The 21215-nt window shown below is 37.1% G+C and overlaps 1 protein-coding gene across 1 annotated transcript in view; it reads right to left on the minus strand.

The window, feature by feature from the left end:
• Positions 1-21215, minus strand: part of LOC129733354 (probable serine/threonine-protein kinase DDB_G0267686) — a 507381-nt gene that overhangs the window by 158707 nt on the left and 327459 nt on the right. The window contains exon 3 of the mRNA XM_055695171.1: positions 15149-15301. Coding sequence (XP_055551146.1) covers positions 15149-15301 — 153 coding nt within the window. The remainder of the gene's footprint in view (positions 1-15148; positions 15302-21215) is intronic.

Below are 21215 nucleotides of genomic sequence, written 5' to 3' on the forward strand. Positions count from 1 at the left end.
ACAACAGTAGTAGCTTCGGGGCAAAAACGGTTGATATAAATAACATTTTCATACTGATACTGACCGAGATTCCGACGCTCAGATACTAGAGCCGTGGGTCGGTGATGCCGCTGATTACAGCACACTGATACTAGCTGGCGTAGGCAGGCAAAGCAACAGTTTGAGTAAAAATAGAATTCTCGAACGGAAACTTTTGTATGACAGTAGCTTAGCCCGCGATCGATAACAATGCGCTACGAGGTATATCACTAACTGGGACAAATGATAAAAATAGTGGGAAAATGATAGCAACAAAGCAATGAGAGGAGGTTAATATGAGATAAATTACCAGTGAACGAGAATTCAATTTGTCCAATGTCACTTAAGCAGGAAGAACAATGGTTCAAAAATTCATTGGTCATTCGAAAAAAAATGAGCTATTGTCGTAATCTTTTTTCTAATTATTATAAATTTAGAAATTGTGCTTATCAAGATTTTTTTTCGAACTCCTTCGTGTATTAAGTGCGACGAACTTGAAAAAGTTAGATTTTTAAATTAGATGTGAAGAGCTTTTGAAGTTCCATTTACTTGCGGATAGACAAGCAAAGCAATGAAGCTCCTCATTAAAAAAAATGCGGCCTTCATATTTCTCAAATTTAACATTATGCAGATTTTAATTTGGGTGCGAATAATTAACAAAGGTTGTGTACGTTCTTGGGGTTTGATCTTTAGCGTAGCAACCTCAAACGGAACAAAGTCTCATAATGGTAGGTTATTCAAACACGTTTTGAAATTTCAAAGAGTTGAATACTTAGAATTTTTATCTTTTACGTTTTGATTTGTCGATTTGCTAATTTTTTAGTTTTTTTTTGTAAGGTTTGGACCACTGCGACCTTTATTTTGATCTTTTGTGGTATGATTTTTATAATTTTTTAGTATATGTTATTTATGTCATTTCTTAATTATCAACACTCGTGTAAGCGTAACACGAATACTCACAATAATGGCATCCCAAATATGACAAGTTCGGTGCTTTGACAACAAATCCAATTGAGTTTTTTGTTTCATATGTGGTGTATCTGCATTTTTTTAAATTTTCAAGACTTTCGATGCACGAAATATTGCCGATTTTTTCATTCATTAGATCGTTTTTGCGTTGACAAGCATGAGTAACTGCTAATATTTGCGTTTAAAAATATTTTTATTTATAATCCGCGTTCTTATATGGTTTACATTTGCTGAAAGCCAAACTACCGGGTACCGCACAGTTGCCAGCTTATGTAACGATATCGCGCACCCTCATGATTGTGCCGAGTGTGGCTACATAATTCTATTGTTTCTAAAGATTCTTGATTTTCAGATACTCGTTCCTCTGAAGAAAGTATACAATGTAGAAATTTAAGGTCAAAAAAGATAAATTGAATACATCTCGAAAAACAGTTCTTCTGGAAAACTATTTTTTTAATGAAAACTACAAAATGTTACAGCGCTTACTGCAGTGCTTTCACTGTGTGTCTCTTAAGCATATATCAAATGAGAGGAGTATTTAGGTAGGAAAGTGGATTGCGTTGTTTGCTTTGAATTTCGAAACTTAACAAAAATCCAGGCGCCACTCCGCATCAAATTCTTCTACGAGAAAACTCTGTCTGTTTCTGTTGTATTATCTCTGCAGTTTTTAAGTTTTAGTTTTTATTCCTCCAAGTTTGAACAACCATTAATATTCAACTAAAATTTTGTAGGTTTCGAAAAAAAAACAAATTAGGATTTTGATTTTTTATTTTTTGAGATATTTAATATATAATTATTTATTATAAGGTTACGCGGATTGCTTCTCTTTATTACTCAAAAATGGTACCAGATAACGATTTCATTTCAATCACATTTTCCGTTTAAGACCAAGAGTAATCATGTATTCGTTTTCAACAAAATTTACAATTTCGGGGTAAATGCAGAAAATTTAAAATATTGCATTTTGGCCTTTTGATTGAGCTTCATTACATTCAAACAAGGTTCAAACATTCTTCAACATTCATTCCTCATTATATCTTCAACCCAAAAAATCTATTTTTTCGCAGTCCAATACTTAGTGAATTTCGTATATTATCACAAAACAGGGAGGACTGAATTATTATCTACGATTTTGCCGAAGATACTATACCGATAAAAAACCGTTTAACTCCTAAAAATTTCTGTTTTTGAAATAAATTGAATCTTAAAAAAATAGCTCTGCAAGAAATTTAATTTATTTATTTATTTATTTTTAACTATTTCTATAGAAGAACTAGATGTCAAGCGCTACCAACATTGTGCTTAATATGGCTATTGTAATACAACAGCCACGCGATACATTTTCACTTCACCAGTTCCTGGAGCATATAATCTTTTGCATCACGAGAAAAACGCATTATAATTTTTGTTTTCTGCACGATTGCCGCGTTCCTGCCCACAGTTGTTGCATAGCAATCATAGCGAGTTAGCTTTTCTTTGAACTGAAAAGTTATTCCTGCTGGCAGATGTTTGTGTAGCCTTCATAGCTGGTTTCGTTCAGTTTTCTTTGTACTGAAGAGTTATTTTCCTAACACGGACATCAGAAAGATAGTCTGAATGATTGCAAACTAACCAAACTTCAACAGGAATAAGTAAAAGGCAGAGTGAAAATACTGAAGCTTTTCACAGAATACGTATGGTTTATAAACCAGTGCAATGGTAAAGTTATACCTCAGGATTAGACTTTCATCTTGATTTAGTGAACTAAAGTTAAAAAAATGTTTTATGTACATAAACAGAGTGGCGACTACCAAGAAAAACCGGGAGAATCGAGGAATATCAGGTATTTAATTTTTCGATCAGGGAAATCAGGAATTTAAAAAGTCATCAGGGAAAATTTTGAAGGCTTGGGGTTTTTAACGGAGTTAGTTCTGAATTGTACTTATTTCAATGCATTTGATGTGGACGGTCACCACAAACCCTACAACAACACTCAATAATAATTCGTTCCAGGTAGCAGAATTTTCGAGGAAAGTAACTTTCTAGAAGAACGCATCCATTTTAGCAAAGGCTTTATTTAACCCCATCACCGCGGAGTGACAGGGTTCTCCTCGATAAATGACCTTCAAACTTTCCTTACTCAGCAACATGCACAATTTGCATAAACTCTATTGTAAGTTAAAGGTCGATTTGTTCTCCAACCGTTTTAAATACTTCCATCGTAAAAAAATTCAAGTATATTTGTTAAACTGCAATTAAAGTTTAAATTTTAGTTAAATTCCCGCGGGAATGGATTAGAGCATTGTAGCACTGATGATACCTTGTACAGGGCTCATAACGGTTAGACAATGCAACTGTAGTGACTTTAGTGATCAAGATGTCAAGAAATAGTGATAAAATTTTTTGAAAAGTATCCAAATAGATACTAACAAGTCATCAAGTAGTGCGCGAATTTTATGCTATTTACTTTTTTATACAAACCAGTGGTTAGACGAGATTTTTTTCTTCGGTTGCTTGAAATTGCTTCCAAACTGTTAACGCACCTTCTAACATCGCCTGAGCAAGCTTCACTATCGCCATTGTTATATTCCAGTAATTAAAAATGGTGATTACTTCCTTGCAACCGATTAACAGAAAACTCAAAGACTTGCTCAGTAGTTTATATAGTGAGTGAGTAGTGAGTTAATAAATTTCTACCCCGAAATTTTTACCAGCAGAATTAATTGAAACTAACTTAAATGAGATTAAATCTATCATTAAAATTTTCAAAAGTATAAAAGCACCTCGTCACGATGGGATTTTAAACATTTTCAATAAAGTTCTTGAGAAATTCTCATTTTTTTCAAAATGAATATTTCGCCAAATTATTGAAAAATGCTAAAAATACTCAAATTTTAAAGCCGGATAAGAAATCAGCTGAGGTTTAAAGTTATCAAGCAATCATTTTATTATGATACGAGCTAATAAATCTGAAGGTTATTCAAGTGGAGTTGCTCTTCTATACATAGAAAAAGCATTCTACAGTGTTTAGCATGAAGGTTTGATTGCGAAATTGGTAATTTCTAATTTTCTACTTTTTACAGTCAAGAATTTAATAAAAAAAAAATCAACTAATCCAACCAGAATTCCAGATCTGATTGATTTTCTTGTCAAAGCAGGTGTGTCTCAAAATAGTTGATTTAAAACACTGTTCCTGTGAATTTTGGTGCCCCTAGACGTTTCGGAAATGCCTCAAGTCTTCAGAGACTTTCCCGTAAGTAAACGGAAAAACGACGAACACGGCGAACAATTACTCTGCGGTCTTTTGACGCACTTCTGCATTTACCAGGAGCACCAAAATGAACAGGTTAAGAAGCTATAATATTTCTAGGGTACTTACTTGAGCTTAAGGACAACTTTTTTTCCACTTTTGTCGACCAGTGTAATTTTCATTTTAAATTTTATGAAACTGGACTGGATGAAGCAAATATTTTTGTTCAAGATTCAAGTTAGCAAAAGCGAAGCTAAACTGTTTCATTACTGGTGGAAATTGTAGCATGCACCAGTTTTAGTCTGTTTCTTTTTAGTTTTGACTTTTGAGATTTAGGTGGAAAAACCTATGATGTCCTAACCTAAACAAGTTTAAAATAAATTTGAACAGTCAGGGAAAAACATTTGAAACATCAGGGAAAATCAGGGAATATCAGGGAATTTGTTTTTGGAAATTGAGTCGCCACCCCGATAAACGACCTGACAAATAAAATAATTTGACTATAAAAACACATAAAACGAGGATGCTGAGACTTAAAAAGTATGCTTTAAACAAGCGTCAATGGTAGAATAATATCGAAATTTATTAGGACATTTGACAGTCGGAAATTAGGTTAATTTTTATTTGTTACTTCAAAAGCAATAAGGGAACATCCATAAATGACGTAGCTTTTTTTAGGTTTTTTGAAGACCTCCCCCATCCCCATCGTAGCATTTCGTCACAAAGTCCCCCCTCTAGATAATTACGTAGCTTGATAACACCCCCCCCCCCCACACATGATCATTTTATTGCAAATTTTATTATCAATTTTAAGGGATTTATATTTCGGCTCGCAGTCTAATGAATTGCGTTGATTTCTATCTGCTCATCACCAACGTTTCGGTCCTTCTATGAGACCATCATCAGGGTCAAAAATATATTTCACATTTTACGTACAAATTGATTTACATTAGGACAATATTACACTATATGACATTGAAAAAACTACTCACTCGAAAACAGTAACCAACAAGTTAAAAAGTTTTTGCAAAACATAAAAAGGTCGGGTCGTAAAGGGTTCAATGCCGTACATCCGAAGCGCAGATTCAAGTTTGGTACATTTGGTGAAAAACCCTATCGAGCGATACACTTCGCCTCCATCACACAAAAATTTTCCCACTCGAACTGTCGGACTCTAGCCCAAACACCAATACTACAGGAGAGGAAGAAATATTCTGTGCAGACAAGTTTATGAGCTTTGGTTTGTATTGGAATCAAATGCTTCGTTGGTGTCGCTTTGGTGCTGACGGGCTGCTGTTGGTCGCTCCGCTCTCAGGTTCGCTACACTTGTAAGCAGATAGCTATATGTAGCGCTGATGCCATCAGTGTCCGTACGTCGATTGACCGTATCAGGAGTGGTGTATATGTGGCACATCTCCAATACCGGCAGCGCCTATGTTTTGAAACTGGTATCGACTATCGATGGATTGTTTATATCAAAACGGTGTTGTTGATCTATAGCGTGCTCCAACAGAGCAGATTTCTCTCTGAGCTGCTGTATCAGTGGATCAGAGTATTCGTGACCAGTCGATAGGTGCCGATCGAGAGTGTTCACTAACGACTGGTGGCCGTACATCCTCGTTCGCAGCTGATTTTTGGTCATACCGATGTAGCATTTCTCGCAGTCAATACATGCAATTCGGTATACGGCATTACTTTTCTGCATGTGGGGAACGGGATCTTTAGCAGTCTTACACAAACTCTTGACTGTGTGATCGCTGCTGCAAGCGATTCCCACCGAAGGCATGTTGATTTTTAGTGTGCGTTTTATCATAGGTGTGAGACCTGGTATATGTATCAACGATCGATAACAGTCTGGTTTGCTAGTTGTTTCTGTTATTTCTGGAGGGCGGCCGTGGCGAAGCATTATGTTGATAAGCCGCAGTGGATAGTTGTTACTTAGTAGCATTTTAGTTATAATCTGTTTCTTCTCGTCCTCCGTGCGAAAGGTGCTCAACGTTCGAACCCGGTCAATGAAATTGAAGACTACCCCGATTTTTTGAGCCATTGGATAGAACGAGAAATAATTGAGCATTCTGCCTGATGCCATCGGCTTGGCATACCAATCCGTTTGGATCCTTCCGTCGTCGGTTCTAATTAGCAGCATATCCAGGTACGGTAGTCTACCATTCTCCTCCACTACACAAGTGAAACGTATGTTTCCATCCTGCAGATGAGAGATGTCGAGAACTTCTTGTACTCTGTCCCTATGGATCAGCACGAAAAGGTCATCAACATACTTTCTAATGTGATGGGTGGGAATACCTGCTGCCTGCGCTGCTTTGGTAATAATGTTGTTCATCACTATGTCGGCCAGAATAGGTGACAAAGGGCTGCCCATTGCAGTTCCCGATCGTTGGTGGAAAAACTTTTCACGGAAAACAAAGAAACTGGCATCGATGCAAAATTCCAGAATTTCAAGAAATAAATCCAGATTAACTTCCGTGTTTTTCTTTATCTCATCCCACATCATTATAACGTCATGTGTCACAGCATGTTTAGTCACATTTGTGAAAAGAGAAACCACATCAAACGATACTAATATGTGGTCCAGCGGAACCTCTAGTTGGTTAACATACTCACAGAAAGTATTTGAATTTTTTGCGTTGTAAACACTGTCCACTGAAACTTGAAGAATACGGAAGACGTATCTGCATAGGTTGTAGGTTGGTGCAGTTATGTTGGGGACTACCGGACGTTTATGTGCCTTGGGTAAACCGTATATGCGAGGACATATCGCATTGCTGCTTTTAAGTTGGTATTTCGTTCTGTCATCGATGAGACGTAAATGATGCAAACGCTGCACTATGCTGTTGTTCATTCGTTGGTACTTAGCCGTGGGGTCCCTAGTTTATTATCAAAAACATACCTTGTATCATAAATGAACAAGAAAAGACAAGGAAGTAATGAAAACATCCCTAAGTAAACAAAACAGTGATGAAAAAGAACAATTAGAAAAAAATCCATTTTTTTTTTCTTAGTTACATATACGCTACGTAGCTTGGCTTGACTCTCCACCCTTCTCCTCGTCACATTTCGTCACAAAACCGCAGACCCCCCCCTCCTCGAATGCTACGTCATTTATGAATGTTCCCTAATGAAAAATTCTCCATTTTGTAACAAATTTGTTACCAAGAGCAATTTACTTTTTTTATGCCAACCAAATAATATTGCATTTGAGTAAAATTTTTGGATATTATAGCTCATACTTTTGCTTGCATTTACTATTCATTGATTTATGAAAAGGTGAACAAAAAAGTGCACGAATTGAAAATAAAAATCTTTAGTTAACTCGAATTTCTTCTAGGCGCATTTGAAGCGTGTTATCTATTAGTAAAAATTATTATAAATTGAAAAATTAATCAAAAATACCAACCTTAGATAGCATGAATGTTTCGAAAAAATTTAAGCTGAATTAAGAGTCCAAATACTCATGTTTGGCAAAAACGTATTTTTTCCCAACTTGATACCAAATATAGGAAGATTGTGCAGATCGCATCAGAAGGGTAAGATGGCCCATCCTATTTAATTTTAGTTTTAGTTTATTTACGTCAATCATAGTAGACTACAACCGTTAACGGTTAACATCACAAATATAGTTATGTAATTCTAGTGTTCAATTTTTTTCTAAGAGCATTTCGTGACATTGTTAAATCAAAAACTTCACAATATTTATTAAAAAGACTCATCATACTATTAACTGGCCCGGCCATGGCATATTCTGTTCTATAAGAATCTAATACAAAAATTTTTCGCGCTCTTAATGAGCGTGTAGTAGCATGAAAGTTGAGTTTTCCTAGCATATTTTCCGAACTTATGCGTTGTGAAACTAAATCGTTGACAAGAGTCACCGAAGCAATTTATCTACTTTTTCCAAGCGTTTCTATATTAATAAGCATGGAACGCGATTCATAACAAGGGAGAGGAAATGAATTCCAACCTAGTTGTCTTGGTGCATATAACAAAAACTGTTTTTGTACGGATTCGATTCTATTGGAATGGACGTCTTGATAAGGCGACCAAACAACACTACAATATTCTAAAATAGATCTAACATATGTAACAAAGAGAGTTTTTACAGTGTACGGGTCTACGAAATGATAACTGATCCTTTTTATAAAACTTAGCATACTGTTGGCTCTATTGACGATCGTACTGTAATGATCAATGAATGTTAACTTAGAATCCATAATCACTCCTAAATCTCTAATTTGATAACACCTTTCTACAACTTGATGTCCAAGAGTGCAACTGGAATTTCCAGGATTTCTTTTCTTTGTGTAAGATATAATATTACATTTTTTTATGTTGAGATCAAGAATTCCTTTTTTTACACCAAATGTAGAAAATGTCAACCTCCTGTTGGAATTGTTGGATGTCTGATTTGTGTTTTATTTCCATGTACAATTTCATGTCATCGGCATATATCAATACTTTGAGACGATTCAACACAAGGGTAACGTCATTAACAAATAAAATTAAGAGCAAAGGGCCTAAATGGGAGCCTTGTGGAACTCCAGATGTCAATTTTACTGGTACAGAAAGGTGTCCCTTAAACCTAACCGTTTGTGACCTGTTCGTCAAATAAGATTCAATCCATCTAAGTAGGCCTGACTCAAAACTAAGTTTTTTTTTTTAATTTGAACATCAGCATGGAAATATCTACTCTGTCAAAAGCTTTACTAAAATCCGTGTATAGAGTTTCCACGAAGTTGCCTCTGTCCATAGACGCCAGAGAGAAATCAACAAATTCAAGTAAATTGGTAGCCATAGACCTTCCTTTGTAAAAACCATGTTGGTTACACGTTATGCGATTCTTCACCTGATTAAATATTTTTTGGTTTACGATAGCACCAAAGATCGGATCGCAACATTAGATCGCAGCAACGTCATTTACAAAATTCCCTGTGCCAACTGCGATGCGTGCTATGTTGGACTCACTACACAGCATCTCAAAACAAGAATCAGCAACCACCGGTCAAACATTAAAAAACTGGATGAGCTCAAGTCAAACGAACATGCCACCAGCCCATCTACTATTGCCAAAATACATCACCTGAGGGAAAAAACTGCTTTACTCCAACACAGCATCGACGAGAACCATTCATGAACATAGGCGAAAAACAGCGTTGAACGTGTTGGAAATGTGCCACATTATCACGAACGATCATACGGTAAACAAACGCAGTGATGTTTAAGGCTTAAGCACAACATATACAGCAATCATGCAACACGTCAAGCGGAGTACAGAAATAAACAACAGCAAACGTCAACGGTCGCTGACAGCTTCCACCGAGTGTCACACAGCATAACTTGTGCGCAATAGAGTTTGCATGCAAGGTTGCTGGTTACGGAAAAATTGGTTTAGTATGATTGAGAGTGCTACGAGTTCCGCTTCGTTAAAGTGTACAGTTTTTAATTTGTTTTTTTTTTTTTTTTAATTTGCATAATGTAAAAAGCATGAATTGTATTTGATATCATGTTTAGCTAATTTAATGTATTTTTGGATGTTCTGTTAGGATGATTACTTTCTGTTTTGACAATTAATGCTCTAGCCGAAGAACCACTTCACAGGAAAATGGTCCTCTCGGTAATGATGTTATGTGCATAATTTATGTATTTGTTTTCTAAAAATCGTTTTGATCTTAATTTACTTGTAGAGCCTTGATAAAGAATATATATTATTCGAAACGTCGGTGTAAGAGAAAAATATCGTTTTCTTTTCACATTTTAAAGACTGCGAAGCCGAAAAAAACTCCCCTGAGTAAACTAACAGTCGATAAAAAGTATAGTGTTTACGATAGCTTCAAAAAGTTTGGGAATTCATGATATCATTGCAATGCCACGGTAATTTTTGATATCAGATCACTTACCTGATTCAAAAATCGGTATAAGAAAAGATTTTTTCCAGACTGATGGAAATTGTCCGGACGTAAGGGATAAGTTGAAAAGCCAAAACAACGGTTTTACGAAAGCAGGAGCAAGATTTTTCATAAGTTAGGGTGGAATTCCATCTGGACCAGGACCTTTTGAAGCGTCCAGTTCTTTTAGTGTAGCGAGGATTTCTTGAACAGTTATTTGTTTAACAGATACGTTATTTATTTGTTCATGCAAGTGCGAGAAATACTCAAAGTCCCTGACTTCGTCGCTATTTTTCTGAACGGTTTTAATTCTTTAAAATACTTACACATCGCTTTTAATGAGAAGTTCAACAAGTAATTATTCAATGTTTTCTAAAAGATATTATGGTTAAATGAATTGCATAAAATACAAAAAAACGGTGGTTCCTCTAACTCTCACAATTTTGGATTTTTGATAATATGAATATACCAATCAATTTCACTGACTTTCATCAACTTTTACCTAAAAACGATCACAAATAAAATTGAGGTAGAATGCGCTATGAAGGGCTGCAAAAGGGGACGGGACACGAGGCATATGGACGCTAGGCATATGGATGTTAGGCATAGTATGCTAGGCATACAGACGCGAGGCATAATGGATGCGAGGCATAATGGATACGAGGCATACTGCCAAAAGGCATAACGGACGCGAGGCCGAATGGACGCGAGGCCGAATGGACGCGAGGCCGAATGGACGCGAGGCCGAATGGACGCGAGGCCGAATGGACGCGAGGCCGAATGTACGCGAGGCCGAATGGACGCGAGGCCGAATGGACCCAAGGCCGAATGGACGCAAGGCCGAATGGACGCGAGGCCGAATGCGATGTTGTACGATCGCATGAGATCCAATAATGTAGTTCAGGTGTTATTATATTCCTACAGAGTTTAAGTTGGGTATAATACCTTTCTTGAAATCATGCGGCGAAGACGCATAATCGAGGGCAAGGAAACGAGGCGGCACTAAGCCGCCGTGGTTTCCGCAGTCCGAGCCGGCCGCCGACCCGCCGTCGGAAGCGGCGGCCTCTCGCACCCAAACGACTGATTTACTGGTTTGCTAGGTCTACTCAAACAGAGTTTTCTTCCCTCAATTAAGTCCGAACGAGCGGTAGCGAGTAAGGACAGCATTCGCTCGAACAGCGAGTCGGCCGAAGGTCGCGAGTGTATTGCTTTCTTAATGACACTTCGAAGCGAAATACATGTTATCGAATGCTGTGTAGATGATGACGACAATAACATATTCCACATCACTTCCCCTTGGCCTTGTGTCCTTTCGGCCTTGTATCCATTCGGCCTCGCGTCCATTCGGCCTCGCGTCCATTCGGCCTCGCGTCCATTCGGCCTCGCGTCCATTCGGCCTCGCGTCCATTCGGCCTCGCGTCCATTCGGCCTCGCGTCCATTCGGCCTCGCGTCCATTCGGCCTTGCGTCTATTCGGCCTCGCGTCCATATGCCTCGTGTCCGTATGCCTGCCGTCCATTATGCCTAGCGTACTATGCCTCGCGTCCGTATGCCTCGCGTCTATATGCCTAACGGGGTGTCATCGCTGCAAAAGACTACTTGACAACTTAGAGTATGTTTTATTGCTTTTGATTTTACTTCTGAGACTTCAAGCGTTACTCATTTCGCAGGGGCATATTAGCCTTCTGCTTGGCCATAGGCTTGTTTGGCAGCAAAGGTATTTGTTTTATCAAAAATAACATTAACATTTTAGAATAAGCTTCGTCGTAAACCAATATTATACTGCCGTTCCAAGCATATTTGTCCCAGCGTGCATGAGGTTTGTGTAGAACATTGGAGAACTATGCTTGGACCGGCAGTATATAGATCCTTCAAACATTCTACTATCTACACGTTCAATGTCGCCTAAAGTGAGTGGGAGCGCTGTAAATTGCGTAAATGCTTAACTGGTGCGTTTTGTACAGTTCTTCTCTAAAATACTTTTAGGGTTTATTTAAAACCAAAAGTCAAAGCTTCTTTCCTCTCTTTGTTTTAGTCTAAATAAAGTCCATCACAAATTTGCTATTCAAGCCAGAATTGTAGAGCTATGTTAGCACTGCATGGGAAAGTATTTTCAGTTATTATATATTAAAGGTGCGACAAATGTTGAAATTAGTTAAAAGAAAAAAAAATGCATGATCGAATTTCAGATAATATTTTATACCATCTTGATCTTAACGGGAACATTAAAAAGTGAGAGAAATGAATAGGAAAAGCTCATTCAAACAGTAATTGATTGGATTTTATTTTCAAATGAATAATTAAAAGGTACTTCAGAGTACAGCAACAACAAAAAACATCTATTGGCAATTCCGATAGAAAAAAGAAGCATAAACTCCACTTCAAGTGGACTGCATTTCATTACCCTAAGCAGCAGAAGTGAGTTGCTCTCTTGCAATAATGCAACGGCTATTCTGTCAGGTTGCTTTCCACCTAGCTGACGACGGGGACCGCCGTCGTTGAAACAAAAGACTCTTTCTTTGTGCACACTTTTTTTGCACCTATAAGTGTGCAGTAGTTTGAGGAGAACAACGGACAAGACATCTGTTTGAAAGGGGGAGTTGTTTTGAAAGAAAAGAAAAGCATTTAACACCGTTCGCACCTGACTGCGAATCGATGCCATTACAACAAATCGCTGTAAGCTAGTAAGCCTTCCGGTAGTTTGAAGAACGAGCGTTTCTTCCCTGACTTATACGTAAATAAATTTTATATAGAAAATTGTGGCGCTGTTTGTCTTGCCGAGGTAAACTAACAAGAAGCGATGTTTATCACATGAGTCACGGTGGACAGGAGGTGGAGGCAATCAATCCTTCGCGTCTTGCTAGTAATTTCGCATCGTTAAACCCATATGGTACAAAGCGACTGTAGGGGGGTAAGACGATGTGGCGCTTGGAAATAAATTTAAAACGACTCCGAGATGACGGTAATCAAAATCGCTGAACAAACCGCGCTGCAGAGGTGAATGAGCAATTTGAAAATTGCTTGAACCGTACTGCAAGGAAGCAGCTTTTGGTTAGCGGAGGACAGCGCGCAAAATATCAGCTCAAATTATTTATTCAGTACACGAACCATTTATGGCGGAACAAGCGCACACAGAACACGTTTTCGCGCGTGGGAACACAACGTAAAGTATGAATTATTGGTAATAAATAGTATAGAGGTCTCTAGCGCAGCGCGGCAATCCGGTGATATGTAGCCCTGCAGCCCAAGACATCGAAGGTTTCGGCCCAACCGAACTAATATTTCATGAACCCAAGATAATCTGCACCAAAGTTTGCTCACGTAGCGCTGGCGAAACAAAGGAAAACTTTTATACATTTTATCACGCAATCACCACTTATCACATCTCTCTTTCTCTTTCACCCTCGCGTTACAATAATTCTCGAAATCGAGTGCCAATAACAGTCCAGACGGTGGTAATTCTCGCCTCGCCATACAACTATAAAACAAAACTTCTGCAGCAGTACCGTATAGGGTTGGCAAACCGCAAAACCATTCACGATCACTGCTGCGGAACCACATTTCCAGGTACGCGTACACAAGACCATATATACATGTGTACAGAGTGAATGACAAGATGGATTTTATTCGCGGTGATTGACCGATGGTATGCAAATCATGAGCCACCCCCGCACTGTCGGCACTCGATTCTCCTTCTTTCCGCGCCACCTTATTCCAGCGGGCCTAAACAGTTGGAAATATATACAAGAAACAACTTTATATTTACGAATCGTTAAACGTCGCTCTCCGAAGGGAGCAACGGCAGTGGCGGTGAACTCGACCAACAACAAACAACAAAAACAGCTCCATCCTTCCCCCCTCCGATTGTGGCACTACCGCAGAGCGTCCAATATCTGTACGACACATCGGAGTTCTGCACCTAAATGGTCTGTCGCACTATCAGAGAAAAAACAATGGCTTGAAATTTTGTTCAATATCTCACTCAGCTCAAGCTCTGGGTGTAAGAACATGACTTTTTTCTCCGATTGCGAAGCAAAACGAGAGAGAGAGAGAGAGAGACACACAGATGGAGGTGTTGACCGCGCGTATGTGCCATATCAAACCGTGTCGATGCTGTGTTTTGATGCATGAAAATAGCACCTCTCGCCTCACCCCGCCCCCTTTCTCCACCACCCACTCAACCTTCCTCACCTAACCCAACAAACTATAACTAACCCAACCGAGAACGACGACACGGCGGCGCACCGAACGAAACGACGAACCAGTTTGGTCGAGAAACGGAGTGAGTGCACTTTTGCGAATCTCATTGAACCGTAATTGTGCATTCGCGTTGGTTTCGCGCGTTGTTCACCCAGGCCGAACTCTCCAGCCAAGCCAGAACTAGAAGTCCTCCGTATGCAGATCGGGAGAATATTCTTGCTCTCTCTCTGTCTCCCTTACCGTCGCGCGCACGTCGCCGCAGCGCAGTACCCTAATGAAGCCGTCAGCAGGCATCCGCAGGCAGCAAGAGCGAGGGGGCGTATAAGCCTTGTTAAGCCGATCGGTAGGAGATTTCCAATTCTAAGTTGTGTAACTGGCAACGATCGTGAGTCATGCAAACACAATCGCGGCAACCAGCCAGCCAGCCAGGCCAGGAGTGGCTATCGGTTTGGAATTGATAATTGGCACATATTTGCCCACGATTTGAATTAGGCACGTTATGACGCTGAGCGGTTAATTCTTTTTGTCGAATTGCCTCAAGAGGTAGAACACAAAAGTGATGTAATCGCTTCATATCTAACGGATGTTTGTGGAGTTTCTATCTTCACTCCAATAATCAGACCCCTTTTTTCCGCTGGATGTTGTCTGCACAAAATACAACTTTCTCCCAATTCAGCTGTCTCTTAAAATTTATAGCTTCAAGTTAAACTCGATTGTGTCTGTTATCGAAGAAATCCTATCTTCCGGAGGAAATAACAGACGCAACAGTAGACAATTTGCTTTTACTTCCCGATTTGTGTACGGCGATTGCTGGTGATAATCTCGCTTCTTACCTGTGCACTTCCGCTCAGTTTGGCGGCGTAGCTGAGGAAGCTCTGCAGCGACTTTTGCGTCTTGTGTGCCACCCGTCGGAACCGGTGGCAGGTTTCTAGCTGGTCCCGACAGGAACTACACACCACGGCGGGCAGGCCATCTTTCGGGGTGATCTGAAAGAGAGTGAAAATAGGGAGGGTTAATAATTGCTATTAAAATGAGGCTTTGAATGAGCGTTTTTGAGTAATATTGATAGAAGGCATTAAAATGATTTTTTTAATGGTAGAAATAAACCCTACCGATAAATGAAATCTTTATTGTTCCATCAGGTGATTGGATGATACTCACTTTTATACTAGTTTCTTTTGAAGATGTTTCAATGCAAATTATTATTATGAATGTATCATTTCCAATTTATTTTGAGAACTGCTAGGCTAACTCCTCTTTTTTACAAACGGAAGATAAAATGAACTAATTAGTTAGATAATCTAAAGATAGTTTTTGTTGTTGGTAATTCCGATTGCGGAGGGTTTCGACATTTTAATTGTATATTGATAATTACACTTCTGGGTTGACATAAAAAAACAACCTTGTGAAATGTCCACAGTCTATCAAAATTTTTAGAATTTCTATTGGTGGTTATCCACGTTGGGGAAGAAATCATCAAAGTTATCAAAAATCTGCCTACGTGGAATGTGAATGGCTTCTTAAGATTGTCTCTTCAAATCAGCCCCCAAAATTGTGCTAGAAAGCCTGAAAAGAAGTTGCAGGTCCAACATCGAACTAACGAGAGCTGAGTTCGAAACAGTAGGGTTATCGCTCCTATATTCGTCGCAACACCTATATTCATCTCATCACTCTTATTTGTTCAATTAACCGTCAAATTTTACTATTTTTTCAAAGTATAAGTAATCCTCTCGATTTGAACTGGACTGGAATTTTGCTCTGAACAAAAAAATAAAAGTTGACAGTAAATTTGACAAATGAGAGCGGTGAGATGAAGATAGGAGCGATTCCCCTATGAAAAATTTCTTTAAAAAAAATAGTTTATTGAAAAATAATTTTTATTTAACTGAACAATAGAAAAGAACCAACAACCAAGAAGTTAAACGAAAACTAAATATTAAAAAAAAAAATAGAAATAATGCAAAACCATAATGCAACGAAGGAACAAGACAGGGTAACTAAGCTTGACATAATGTAAAATATAATTTCTAAACGAGTGAATCCAAATCAGCTAAAACATGATTGAATATGCTAAAACTAACACTATTCAAAATATTAACAAAATTCAACACAATAAAATATAGTTCAGCTTATCATACAGCAAATTGAACGTTTCTTGGTTTGTTGATAAATTGTCGAAAAATGTCAAAAAATGGTAAAAAAGTGAGAAAATCTGTCAAAAAAGTGTCTGTCCGTCTATCAAAAAGTCCTCCAGAAAGTTATAAAAATTAAACATTACCAAAAAATGTAAAAAATCAATGTAAAATGTGAAAACAGTAACAAAATGTGTAACAAAAATTTACAAAATTTCATGAATTTGAAAAAACATGTCGAAAAACGTGGAAAATTCTTAAAAAAATTAAAATATATGAAATACAGCTAAAATATTGCAATAGCTAGAAATGTGAAAGCTTGCAAAATGACGGCCATATGTCATACATATCAGAAAGAAAAAACTAAAAGAGCTCTAAAACATATAAAAAATGTCAAAAAAAGCAAACGACACACAACTTTTATAAAGTGTCAGAAGTGAAGTGAAAATAATAAGATATTCAAACAATCATCTAAATTATCATTACAAATGAGAAAACAATTAATAAAAAACACAAAAAAAAAAATAACAAAAGGGCGTTAAATAATCTTGAACATATATGTAAGCGATTATTGCAAATTTGAGCGTTGAAATGTGCGAAAAAGTGACGAAAATTATGAAAAAAGTATGTGAGTAAAAAAAAATGTAATGTACCTAAAGGTCCGTTCCTACATAAACCACGTGGTCATATTTTGATCACTTTTTAACCCCCCGTACCCCGGTCGTGGTCTTTTGTACAAAGCCTCCCCCCCCCCTCTTGCGACTTCAACCACGTGGTCTATTCATTTGTCAAGTGCCAAAAATTCGTTTAAATTTTTTACATTTTTATTATTAAACTTTCAGTACATTCTATATTTCTACAATGCAAAAGCTTCATTCTTGAATTGGTAGACACAATAAATTATAAGTCAGGAAAAAAGACCACGTGGTAATTTCGTTAACCCCCGTGCGTGGTCTTTCGTGGTCTTTTGACAACCCCCCCGTCCCCCTCTTTATGACCACGTGGTTTAGGAACGAGCCCTAATATGTGTCAAAACAATAACGAAAAATGTAGAAGAAATGCTCAAAATTTAGGCGCAAATTTGAACATTGCAAACGTTACTAACGTCAAACAAATTACATTAATATGCGAAGAAATGAGTAGCAAAACAGTCGAGGAGACAGAGAGAGAGAAAATGAGCTTGAGTTTAACGATCGCACATTTCGTAGTGGTGGATCTGAGCTAGTAAAGTTGCAGAAAGAACCTTGGGATTAGTACACCATCTTTAATGCAGAACAATTCAGTAGCGTCCACTTTGTATAGATCGATAACGGAGCACGCTACGTCCTTACGGTCGTTAGGGCGAGAAATATTGTAAGAAAGGATGTGTAACAGTCGTTGTCAGTAACTGAGTTTATCACTGCATCTCCACGATTGTGACGGAAAGCAATGGTTGTGTCACCGTGGTAAGTGATGGAATCGAATGATGTTACGATGTTGTCTATTACCTATCCCGAGTGCCCTTGAGAAAGCAAACGCGTTTCGGTAGACGTGGTTCTTTGCAAGGTCTATATTGCGGTATACATTGTGCCAACGTAAGAACCCCGATAAAACTCATGGAACGCGACATCATGTATTGTAAAAACAATGATTGTTGGGTTCTGTCTCGCATCACGTGCATGTTAAAATAGTAATAAATTGTAAAAAAACAATTTTTACGTGCTTGATATAAGGTTTAATGTAAAAAGTGTGACAAAAACTTGTCAAATAAGTCTTAAAAACTAACTGATACACATCAAAAAGTATTAGAAAGCGACAAAAAAACGTAAAAAAATTGAAATAGGAAAAATAGCCTCAAAAAGTATTATTGCAATACGCCACAATAGATCAAATAACTGATCGCAAAGGAAAATGCATTATTGCAATTTTGAAACAGCGACTTACGACAAAAAAATCAAAAGAGAATCAATGGAATGCCAAAATTCATTGAAAAATGAATTCAAAAGTTATTCAAATTATGCCAAAAGAAGAAAAGAAAGGTTGGGTTGCAGAAAAATTGCTAGGAAAATTTTATATATATCAAAAGGACTTGAAAATCTAGAAAGAAACATAATGAAGTTGAAAATTACTGAAAAGTCACACGTTTGTGACAAAGTTTGTCAATTAAGTACTCAGAATGTCAGAAAAACACAAAAAAAAAACAAACAAAAATGTGTGAAATAAACACCAAGAAACAGATGAAAAATTGTCAATGCAAAGTTTTCTTAAGCAAATATTGAAAATCAAACTAGACAACTATATAAAAAGTGCCGAAATGTGCAAAAAACTACCCACTTTAACACGCAGTTTTGGTTTTCTAAATGTTTAGAAGAAGAGCGAAAATTTAAAAATATGTTAAAAATTTTAAAAATACGTGAAATTCCGAAATCACGAAAAATTAGGAATGGAACAATTTTAAAAATTAATTCCAAGGAAAATAAGGCTTTTTCAGTCTTAACGATGTATCAAAACGCTACTATGTTTTATGTCCGACGCTTCGGCCTTTGCACTTAACCTGTCTCAGGGGATCTACAAATTTATTAAAACATTATATATAAATAGTACATTTTTTAAAAAAAAACTCTAACATGATGACACCAAGATGGACTCTAACTTATATTTATTCACTTACGTTCGAGCGTCTTGATAGAAAATTTTTCACTACACTTTTCACTTTTTATTCACTTTCACTATTTAATTCTATCACTTTTCACTTTTCACTTGCAAATACGTATTTCGGCACTGCCGAAATACGTATTTGCAAGTGAAAAGTGAAAAGTGATAGAATTAAATAGTGAAAGTGAATAAAAAGTTAAAAATGTAGCTCTAACTTATAGTTTTTTATATAAAGTCATATCTCGATATAAAGCAACTTCGATATAACGCAACCTCGATATAACGTAACTCGATATCACGTGACTTTTTTAAATTTCTTAAAATAAAAGTACAACAATTTTTGTTTTGGGTGTATAATATTCCGATAAATGTTTTTTTGATAAGTTTTGAAACCAATAGGTACCGTAAAATGGGGTGAAATTGACATTTATTTTTTCAATGTTTTGTGACTAATTATGTTTGTCTACGAAAATTGTCTTGAAGGGGCATAATACAGTTTTATATATACTGCTGGGTGAAGGGAACTAAGATTTTGCGCACCTTTGAGGAACCATCAAGAATTTTGCATCAATAACAAAATTTTTTTCGAGCTTCGATATGATGTAACTCGTCTCGTCTTTGAAGTTGAATAGTTGAAAATAAAAAAAAAGTCGAACATTATTTAGAATAGATGTAATGTGCTAAAATATGACAAGAGAGCAGCAAAAAAGACGAAAAGAGAGAGAAAAAGAGAAAAAGGAGTTTAAAATGCATGCAAAATGCAGGAAACAAATAAAACACACAAGTTGCCGCGGTGTATAACAATGGGTCAAAACAAATACAGAAACGTGTTGAATGTGCCCGAAAGTGCTAAAAAATGAGAAAAATAAACTGTGTCAAAAAAATTCAAGAGAATAAATTAAAAACTTCAATCGAACTTACAAATACCAAAAGTTTTACATAAGTATTAAAATTGTGCTAACAAGTTTCATAGAAAAAAGTGTGGATCAAAAATGTGTTAAACAAATTGCTTAAAATAAATGTTAAGTTTTTGTAAGAAAATATTATTCATTTAACTAGTCAACAATATGAAAAAACCAATGATTAAACAAAATAACAAAAACTAAAAATATGGACAGTTTTGAGATATCAAGAATAATCATAATGTGACTATCAAATTAATAATAATGTAAAAAAAAATCTAAATTGCTAAATAACCAAGACCATTAAAATCACAAAAAATACTACGAATGACACAAGATCAAAAATTTTAAAATTGTCAAAAACCATTCAAAATGTGAAAAATATCATAAAAATTTGGAAAAAACGGTCGATAAATTAAAAATTAACTACCAGATTTTAAATAGCGCAATCAAACTTCAAAGTACCAAAAGTTTCCCGAAAGTATTAAAAAGTTCTAACAAGCGCCTTTTTTTTTCTCGCTTATTTTCCGTCGGTCTAGTTCCGCCACTGTTGTGGCCAATCACCGACGCCCAGGGAGGCGACTCCACACCCAGGACCCTAACTCACGACCCGTTTATTAACGGACCGGCGCCAACGACTTTACTTCCTCATGCGATGGAAGGCGTGATCCCAGAGATTTTTCGCCTCAGAAAATCTCCCGGTGTCGGCTAGGATTTAATCTAGACCAGTTGGGTTGGTTGTGAGTGGATCACGCCACCTCACAACCATCGACACCTATGTCGGCGGTGGGATACGAACCCAGGCGTCGAGCGTGGTTGGCGGAGACTTTACCAACCACACTAGGCCCCCGCTCAACAAGCGCCTTGTAGCTGTCAAAAGTTTTTCAAATAGTTTTAACACAAATAACAAAAATATATTGAAAAAAAAATGCAGAGATGTGTGATAAAAGCATTGAAAATGTGTCAAAATATGCTAGAACAGTATCAAAAAATGATTTTGTGTAAAAGTGTTCAAAGAGTTTGTGGGAAAATTGAACTCTCAATGGGTGTTCATTATTAATAATATTCATTTACACAAATTATCCTGATGATCTGGGGAGAAACAGAGCTGTGAATGAAATAATTCAATAGAAAATCGGTCCCATTTTTCAAAAAATCAATCTCGGCAAACGAATTACTGTCCTCTCGCTACTGCTATCGGTTTCGCAAATTGCCGTCACTAATATGTACAC

Source organism: Wyeomyia smithii, chromosome 3 (genome assembly GCF_029784165.1).
Source record: "Wyeomyia smithii strain HCP4-BCI-WySm-NY-G18 chromosome 3, ASM2978416v1, whole genome shotgun sequence".
Taxonomy (NCBI): domain Eukaryota; kingdom Metazoa; phylum Arthropoda; class Insecta; order Diptera; family Culicidae; genus Wyeomyia; species Wyeomyia smithii.